The sequence below is a fragment of the Zingiber officinale genome, chromosome 8B (genome assembly GCF_018446385.1).
Source record: "Zingiber officinale cultivar Zhangliang chromosome 8B, Zo_v1.1, whole genome shotgun sequence".
In the NCBI taxonomy this organism is placed as follows: Eukaryota; Viridiplantae; Streptophyta; class Magnoliopsida; order Zingiberales; family Zingiberaceae; genus Zingiber; species Zingiber officinale.
The window spans coordinates 31,338,144-31,348,590 of record NC_056001.1 but is presented as its reverse complement, the minus strand read 5'-3'; the positions used below and the strand labels follow the sequence as shown (position 1 = coordinate 31,348,590).

The 10,447-nt window shown below is 32.1% G+C and overlaps 1 protein-coding gene across 1 annotated transcript; it reads left to right on the top strand.

The window, feature by feature from the left end:
- The first annotated feature begins 3,813 nt into the window (after positions 1-3,813).
- Positions 3,814-7,949, top strand: LOC122017353 (probable disease resistance protein At4g27220). The gene is made up of 3 exons (XM_042574943.1): positions 3,814-3,880; positions 4,289-7,542; positions 7,715-7,949. Exons 2-3 carry the CDS (start codon positions 4,292-4,294, stop codon positions 7,737-7,739), a joined length of 3,276 nt encoding a protein of 1,091 aa, XP_042430877.1. The 5' UTR covers positions 3,814-3,880; positions 4,289-4,291; the 3' UTR covers positions 7,740-7,949.
- The last annotated feature ends 2,498 nt before the right edge of the window (positions 7,950-10,447 follow it).

Below are 10,447 nucleotides of genomic sequence, written 5' to 3'. Positions count from 1 at the left end.
AAAATCCCTACCAAAGTTTGTAATGGAGTTCTGAAAAGGTACTACAGTATTTTACCATGATAGCATGATTGAAAAAGATGTTTAAATTAAAAGAAAAGATGAAAGACTTGATTGCACACTCTTATCACATATGTCAAGATCATTTGGTATGTCATCTGATTGATTCAGTAGCTTGTGATACAATAAATCATAAGTAGTTAGCTTTTGTATGATATTCTAAAAATCTTCGATTTGGTCTTGCAATAGATGGATTCAATCCTTTTGATGGCCTTAGTTCTGGATATAGTGGTTGCCTGATTAGTTTGGTCAATTACAACCTTCCTTCATTGATGTACATGGTGGGAAAAAAAAAATCTTATGCTGACATTGATTTCATGCCCAAAGCAACCATAAAATGATATAAATGTATATTTGAAACCCTTTGTGAAAAATTTAAAGGAGTTGTGGGACACATGTATGGATGCGTAAGATGTATTTAGTAAGTTAATGTTCAATCTAATTATCATTTTGTTGTAGATAATCAATGATTTTTCATATATGAAACCTAGCTAGATCAAGTGCGCATTAAAATTTTATACTTTTTCAAATTTTCTTTCGGATTTTAATATTATTAAAAAAATATTGAAGAACTAGTGAAAAGCTTGTTAACAAATCGATTTGGGTCATTGAGTGTATAAGGCCTCGTTGCCCATCAAAGTTGCATCTAGCATCTACCCTATAGTATACCTCTTCATGATGAATTGTAAACAATGGATCATCTTATCTATAGTCGTAGTTGTTGTATTAACATCCTTGTATTCGCCATCATCTTCATCATTAATGTCTTTACTATAATCCCTACTTTATCTTCTTTTGGCATCGCCATCCTCTTAAAATTAACACATTTTTGCCCGTTTACTCATCCCAAATTCAACAAGTGTGTGACAGTGTGAGATTAGGTCCATATTAACGAAGTGAATCGTAGAAAATAAATATATTTATTGTTGAACCAATCAATTAGAAATAACTTAATTCACTCAATTTATGGATAAAATATCATAATAGTGTCACTTTTTTATAATTTATTTTATCTAATTAAGATATTTAATTTCTCATTTTTATCACATAATTACTACTTTATGTTTAGTACAACTTGTACCAGGTCATTTGACTAAGAACCATACAATAATAGTAAACAAGTCTTTTTATTGCTTAATATTATAGTAAAAGGTGGAATATGTCACTTCAATAATTTATACAGTCGACCCTATGATCATATATAAGAAGATAAATTTTTATATTACTTAATAGAATCAATTATATGAATCTAACTGTGGGTATTTGACCATAATCATTCAAAATGATTATTTAATTCTAATTAAAATTTCAAACTGATATTGTCAAAAAGAAAAAGAAAAAGAAAAGGAAAAGGAAAAGGAAAAGACTCATACTTGTATACAGGGACGGAGCCAATGTAGGCCCAGTGTGAGCAATTACCCACACTGGACCACATAACACAACATTACACGTTGTGAAGGAAAGCCAAACTCCCATTACAAATTGTTCACACTGAGCAACATTACAACATTACACGTTGTGAAGGGAAAGCCAAAAAAATATTTGAAAAAAAAAAAACTAAAACGATAGCTCCATAGCTCACATTATAAAATGAAACAAAAAAAATTTAAAAACTGGAAGACAAGTTAGAAACTACCATAGATAACCTCAAGCTCAGGACTTGCTCAAACATCATGGGTTAGGCTTGTGATATTAGTCATATAACAGTTAGATATACTCATGTAAATAGTCGCTCGTGAGACTATCATGATGTTGCCTTGTCAAATATGATGTTGCCTTGTCAAATAGCATGAGTAATCACGCCTATACTAAATTAATATCCCAACTCCGCCCCTACTTGCATATTAGTCCTTGCAGAATCAATCACTTTCATATTAAATTTCAATGAAAGTGAGATGGCAACAATAATTTGACTCGCTACTTACAAATGTTAATGAATTATATGTTCGAATAGTGTAGAAATTTGTTTTTTTTATAAAAATAGTTATGGAAAAAATTAAAAGGACAACTTTTATTTTTATTATTGTTAAAAGTGAATCTGAAAAAATATTTTAAAAAGTATCTACTCTAATCTAAAATCACTCTGTTCATATTAAATTTCAACGAAAGTGAGATGGCAATAATAATTTGACTTGCTACTTAATTTTTTTTAATAAATTTAAATGTTAGAATAGTGTAGAAATTTGTTTTTTTTTATAAAAATAGTTATGGAAAAAATTAAAAAGATATTTTTTTAATTATAGCTAAAAATGTATGTGAAAGGTTAGCAAAGCTAGAAATAATACTAAACTTGAATATTGACTTAAAATTAGAATTGAATGTTTTAGTTATAGGTTCAAAGAAAAAATATATAAAAATAAGTTTAGTAATATTGAATGTAATGAAATAATTATTAACATGGGAGATAATGAATTATTTATAAGAGAAATTTAAGTATTTAGAATTAATTTTATAAAAAGATAAAAGAATTGAGAGAAAAGACTCACATAGAATATAAGTAGAGTAGTCCAAATGGAGGAGAGTATTAAATATTTTTTTGTGATAGTAAAATATTTTTAAGACTTAGATGAAAGTTTTACAAAACAACAGTTTTAGAGCATTTACATCAGATACCCTATTCAAAAGTTTTACCTTAAATTTTGGATAAGTTAGCTAAAAAATCTTTGCATCAGTTACCTTATCCATTCCCTAAATTATGCATTTATGAATAGTACTTCTCTAAATTTAGGGAATGGATTCCATTCCCTAAACATTATAGAGGAGAGAGAAGAAATAGGGAAGTTGATATATGATGTATTGAAAAGTGGATATCCAAATTTAATAAAGTAATTTTTTTACCCTAAATTATGCATTTTGGATAGGGAAGTTGGTGTGGATGCTCTTACCTATTATATTTTATGAAGCTAATGTTGGACTATAACTACCTATTATATTATATGAAGTTAATGTTGGACTATAACTCAAACACATAAGTAAAAGATGAGAATTGTAAAAATAATAATATTAAGGTCGATGTGCATACCTATAAAGATGGATAAGATGATAAATGAAAATATTAGAGTGAAAGCTAATATTACATTTATTGGGAAAAACTCTAGGAGACACGTTTAAATAAGTGCTCCAATTAGGGGATATGAAACTATGATAATGCATATCAAATTAGGAAAAGAAAAATAAAAAAAAACTTGGGTAATAATAATAAAATAAGATAAAAATTATTTAAATATAAATGATGATATTATAGGAGATATAACTTAATGATATAGAAAGATTTAGACAACTTATTTAGATAAGATGCGGTTGTTGTTATTATTATTATGTACTTGATGGACAAAGTCTAAAAAGTGTATGAAGTATAGGAATAGGGGTTGAAAGAGAGACGAATGAGAGGTAACGATATGATCATCTCATCTCAATATAAATACATATATTTCACCTTCTCAATATCCTTACTAATAGATAATCCAATATCACAATGCAAGTAATTTGAGCACCATTGGTATTTGATATGCGAGAAGCAAATGCTCGTTATTTGGGTATATATTTCTGCTGTTTACTATCGTACTGAGCCTCAGGGACAATATTAGAGTAATTTTGATGATTATTATTATTGTTGTTATAATATACCGTGATAAAAATATTTTCAGAAAGACAAATATGATAAGGTGTTATTTTAATAGTAAGAAAAAAATAATTAATGAAAGTGGCCGGCTAGTATCATACGGCTTTGTATCGGTCCTTTGGTCTCATCATTTTTGTTCATTTTCAATTTTTTTTTTCTTCTTCTGGTTTCATTTTGCTCGTCATCGTTGACATTGCCGAGGTACGCTCTTCGACTTCTCTTTTGATGTTTGTTGCTTTCTCAAGTGATCTATCTGCGATAACATGAAACTATGATGTATATATATCTTCTTCTCTTGCGTCATGATTGGGAAATTTTTATACTACATATGCATGAAACTTGATCTTTGTTAACTGGTACAATCAGAACCCGAGAGCGGCTTTTCTTCATGTGTTTGCTTCGTTTTCTCATAGCCAGGATAGAAATTTCACATTTGCAATTGGAACCATCAAGAACAGAATGAAACCTAAAGGATTCTTTTGTTAAAGCAGTTTCGGTTTTTAATTTTGCTTAGTTTGATGATCGATTTGGTTTTTCTCAGCAAGTGCTTCTTCTTTTTATTTGATTTCTGAACTAGCAAATAGACCCTGTAAATTACTTCCTGCGCAGATCATGGTTTCTCCTTGCCTCAATACCTTTTGTGGAGGAATGGGATCAGGAACTGGGAATGCAATTGTGAAGTACTTATGGAAAAAATCAAAGAAACATGCATGTTATTTTATATATTACAAAAAGAAATTTGAGAAATTCAAAGAACAGTTTGATCTTTTAAAGGCCATCACGGATGACACGCAACGAAAAGTGGAGATATCTAAAAGGAACAATGAAGTTATCAGTGATGAAGTCAACTTATGGCTAAACAAGGTGATTGAACTGGAGGAGAAGTTTAATAATATCGAGAACAACTTCGACAGGATAGTAGAGAATGAGAAATACTGCATCCCCAGTTTAATATTTCGTTATAAGGTTGGAAGGGAAGCTACAAGGAAAAAGGATAAAACATTGAAACTACTGGATCAAAGCAAATTCCAATCTTTTTCTCATATTCTTGATCCATCAGCTGTTAATCACCCATCGAACATAGACTTTGTGAGCTTTGGTGCCACCAAAGAGGCAATGCAAAAGGTTATCGATGCACTGAATGACGATAAAGTGAATCTGATTGGAATATATGGCATGGGTGGTGTAGGCAAGACTACATTAATAGAAGAAATAAGCAGAAAGATGAAAGAAGCAGAAACATTTGATATGGTAATGGATGTGGTTGTGTCACAGAATCCAAACATAGCTCAGATCCAACGCGACATTGCTGATGCATTGGGCATGCGTGAATCCTCAAATAAGATGTTGGCCACTAGGTTGAAGCAGGTGAAGAAAGTTTTGATAATGTTGGATGATGTTTGGGCACGGCTGGAGTTAGTTAAGGAAGTCGGGATTCCATACCGAGAACACAAGGGTTGTAAAGTGATACTTACCTCACGCAAAGCTGAAACATGCAATGTAATGGAAGCTGATGTCTCAGTTGAAGTTGCCACCTTGTCTAAAGAAGATTCATGGCAACTTTTCAGAATGAGGGCAGGACAAGTTGCTGAGTCTGATGGCATAGAACCGATTGCAAGAAAGGTAGCACAAGAATGTTGTGGTTTGCCGCTGGCCATTGTTGTAGTGGGAAGGGCATTAAGATCGTACGAGGATGCAAGTGCTTGGGAAGATGCCTTGTCCCAACTCAAGCAATCTGTTCCTTTAAACATGGAAGAGGTCGAGGAAAAATTGTTCAAACCACTAGAACTCAGTTATCAAAACCTGAAGACTGCCGAACTAAAACAGTTGTTTCTCTACTGTTGTTTATTCCGTGAGGACTATAACATCAGTGAGGATGAAGTAACTCGATATGCAGTGGGAGAGAATTTATTGAGTAATCTCTCCACTTTAGAGGATGTACGTGGCAGAGTGCATTTTTTGCTCCAGAAATTGAAACTTTCATGTTTAGTGCTTGATAGTAAGAAAGCCGGGTGTGTGAAGCTTCATGATGTGGTGCGAGATGTAGCTGTATATATTGGCTTCAAGGACAACAACCATTTTCTTGTTAAAGCTGGACTTGGCCTTATAGATTGGCCGAAGTACGAGAACTTAGCAGAATGCAAGAGAATTTCGCTCTCGAATAATTTCTTGCAAGAAATTCCCGAAAAACCAAATTGCTCCAAATTAGTTCTGTTGTTGCTGAATATGAACCCAATTACTAGTGTGCCAATCAATTTCTTTGAAAACATGGTCACACTAAATGTTCTCGATTTTAGTAGTACGGAGATTACTTCTTTACCTTCCTCATTGACATGCTTAAAATGTCTAGGGACTCTCCGTTTAGACAGATGTAAACGGCTGAATGATATAAATGTTGTGGGGGAACTAAAGACGCTCATAATACTTTCCTTGCAGCAATGCAAAGGTATTAGTGCATTACCGGAAACCGTAGATGGTTTGGTTAAGCTAAAGCTTTTGGACTTGTCGAATTGCACATTGCTGCAGATACCCAGAAATTTGATACCAAAGTTAACTCAACTCGAAGAACTTTACTTGAGAGGCTACAATGTGACTGAAGCACTTTTCGTTGAAATTGCATCTTTGAAACGCTTGGTTAGAGTTGAGTTGTATGTCAAGGATGCTCAAGATTTTTCTCTAAAAGTTATTCCTAGCAATGCTTTCAAAAACTTATGCCACTTCATTATTTACAATGAATTAGATTGGTTTACAATGGCTTCTGCATACCAGAGAAAACTATTTATAAAGCAAGCGAGTCAGTCGGTGATCATTTGGGGCATGCCTTTTCTCAGGGGAACTGAAGATTTAATGCTCGATAGTTGCCAATGTAATTTAACAGATCTGACTCCCTTAGAGAACATGTCTTGCTTTGCCAATCTGAAGTCTTTGACCCTTACGAACAATCATCAAATCCAATGTCTTCTTCGGTCAACAAATGGCACTCCATCAAATGCATTTGGCGAGCTCGTGAAGGTAAACATTTTGAACATGGAGAAGCTGGAACAGATTTGCCATGGCCATCTTCCTGATCTTTCACTTAGAAAACTAAGAACACTGGTATTAAAAAGGTGCAGAAACTTAGTTGACATTTTACCGCGAGACTTGCTTCAGAGAGTGCATTCAAGTCTAGTAGAGCTTCTTCTTGAAGGATGTCCCGGGCCAGGTATACTGCTAAATTTCGAAGAGCTTGGACATGATTCTGTTTTCTTTCCGAAACTGCAAACAATTCGACTATCTCAGATATCAGATGTAATAAGCTTCTGCACTGGAGTTGTTCCTCCTGGAAGCTTGCATAACCTCACTACTTTTGAAGTTGTTAATTGTGAAAAGTTATCGTATCTGTTCTCGCCGACATTGGATGCAACTCATTCACGATTACTACCATCTGACACTTTTAAGAAACTAAAGCATCTAAAGATAATGGGATGCCCATGCCTTAAACATGTTTTTTTACCAAGCATTGCGAATGAGCTTCAAAGCCTCGAAAGATTGGAGATCAAAAATAACGACTCCATGGAGACAATCATTGCTGAAGAAGAAGGTTGTGATTTGGAGAAGGGGGCTTTCCCCATGCTCAACCGACTGCTATTCATCAAATTGCCTGTGCTATGTTGTTTCTTCAAAGGAGAACCAGCAAAAACTTTGGATTGGCCATCACTGGAGTACATCCACCTTGGTGACTGTTCGAAGCTAGCAGGACTGCCCATTGGACGTGAGAGCGCACAGAAGCTGAAGAAGGTACATGTTGTAAGACTCAACGATGTCGACTGGTTCACAACATTGAAATGGGAAGACGATACGATCAAGTCACGCTTTGACATCATGTAAGATATTGTTTAATTTACTTAAAACATTCTACTAATCATTTTTGCTGTTTCAATATATACGATAGAAGCTGGGAAAAAAAAACTATTTAGTATAAAGATCTAATTTGGACCCTTAATGAACTTTAGATTATTGTTCCATCAAACTAATGTTGTCTATGACTTGATGCAGTCAATCCATCGATGAAGTCGAGTAGGCTCCAACTTTAAAGGATGGATTCTTTTATGAGGTGTGAAGATTCTGCCTGCGGTCTTACAAGATTCAGCAGCCATTTATATCTCTAGATTTGTGTTTGCACATCGGGTGGGTGTGATCTTGAAACATTTTATTTTATGAATAATTCAGAAATGATTGTAATATATTTCTCTTGTTCCTTCCATTTTGTGCTTCCAGCTTCATATATCAATGGTTGCAAGATATTTCTCCTTGTTTGTTCCACTTTGGGCTTGTTTTTTTTATCAAGTTTCATATGGATGTTCTTGTTTTTGGATTTGCAAGTTTGCCCGGAAGGTAGGAAGGGATGCGGGTGCCGCATCCCACTCGATTTTCTGTTCCGAGAAGGGAGGTGTGGAGGACGGCGGCCGAGGGGTTCGGAAATTGTTGATATGGAAGCCAAGCAGTGGAGGGAGGAGAGTAGGGCTGTAAGAGGGAAGAGCAACGAGTTGTTTGCTTGCGAACAGGAGGAAGACGACGACGACGCGACTGAGCTCGCTGTATTTTCCATTAATCGAATACGAATGATATAGTTTGGGCAGAGAAAATTTCAAAATATAGCCCAAAGTTTAGATAATTATTAAATACCCTAGGGATTTTGATACCATTGACAAAATCAAACTAACTGCGGTGGGCACACAATTTATTTGAAACCCTTCAAATAACTTAGTTTATTTAATTTATGGGTAAAAATCATAGTAGTGTCACTTTTTATCATTTTTATGATTTATTTTATCCAATTAAGATATTTAACTTCTCCTCTTTATTAATTAATAATTATCACAAAATCATTTTTTTTTTTTATAATTCAAGTGTTCATATTTTACTAGATGTCCTTCCCCTTTAGTTTGTCTATTAAAGAAATTCGAAACACATCTTATGTACATTTAGAAATCTATTTCTCTAAAATTTATTCCATTTAAAATTCGAATTCTAATTCTTTTATTACTCTAAGTACTTTATCATTGCAGGACACTCGAACTGTGAGGGCAACCACTTCTTATCTTAATAGAACTTGTGGCGTTATTTGACCGAACGAGTATAGGGTAAAATTGTGTCTTTCAAAATGATTGTTTAATTTTTAATTAAAATTTCAATTTGATTTAGTCAAAAATAAATAAATAAATAAATATTAGGATAGGAGAAATCTTGATTTGCAACTCCATGATCATGAGATTCCCTTATATCTATCTACCTCATACTTGCATATAAGATAGGGGTAATGAATCAAAGGTTTTTGAGCATGGTGGTGAGACTGAGTAAAAGAAACCTGTTAAATTTGGTTTGGACTGAAAATAAATTTATTTGATTTCATCAAAACTCATTGATGATTTAGATGTTTTTTGAAATCTTAAAACTTTAGCACGCATAAGATTGAGAGTGCAAGAAAAATATTATTGTTGTCCTACGGAAAATTAGAAATGTGATATGAAGCTTGCAAAAGTAAAGAAAGTTAAATTTTTAAATATGTATATATATTTAATTGATAGAGGTTATAAACCAAGAGTTTTTGAGAAATTTAATAGAGCAAAAGCAACATATTAGATAAAGTTTAGATTTAAACTAACTTATTTAATTTTGATTAAAATACTTAGATACTTTTGAAAATTTTAAACTTTAACATAAACAAGATCGGAGAAACTATTGGTTTTTTCCTAAAGTAAATTAGAGATATATAGATCTAGATATGAAACTGTGCTTAAGTAAAGAAGATTAAATTTTTTAAATATTTTTTTAAGTTGATAGGGGTCATGTATCAAGTGTTTTGAAGTATGATGAGACTATGAAAGTAAAAAAAAAAAAACATATTGGATTAAATCTTTTGATATTCCATCTTTGGATAACCAAATTAAGGTTGCTTTGACAAAATCACCACCAAAGTAGTGATGTTTCACAAAATCAAATATCAAGGTAGTGAGTGATGCTTTGATCAAAATAGCACCAAATTTTTTTTATATAAATTTAGTTTTTTAGTTTTTATTTTTTTTTCACTTTCTTTTTTCTCTCTTGTAATTAGCTATTAAAAAGATATAAAATTTTTAAAAAAAAATTCTTTTCTTTTCCTTTATATTTTTATTTAGATTATAAAATTGAAAATAAAAATATGGATAAATTTAGAGGGCCATCAATTTAGAATAAAATTTGACTATTTCGGACCATTAATGACTTTTGGTCAAAATTCAAAGATTTAAAAAATGCAAAGAATTTAAAAAATTATATAAATAAATTAAAGAGATTATTTGAAGTAGATAATATTAATTTGACATAAATTTAAAATTTTTAAGATTATCAATAACTAAGTTTTATTTTATTTTACTTTTCTTTATTTTCTTGTAATTAAATATTAAAAAAAATATTTTTAAATATTTTTAAATTTTTATTAACTTTTTAAATTTTTTATTAAAATTTCAAAATTTAAAATAAAAATAGGAATAAATTTATGAGATTTTAATAATATTTTTTTTTAAAAAAAAAAAGTAAATTCTTTGATGAAATGATTAAATTTTTATTTTTTTTAATTCATTTGGTTCAATTTATTAGGAAGAAAAGGAAAGGAAAGGTAAGGAATGAAATTTAAGATGGAAAAAAATCTCTCAAAAAACAGACAGGAAGGTAAAAAAGGCCGGACTAGCAGCCGCGAGAGGTGGCCGTGCAGGGCCGCCCGTGGCCGCCTTCGGAGCAGGGCCGCTT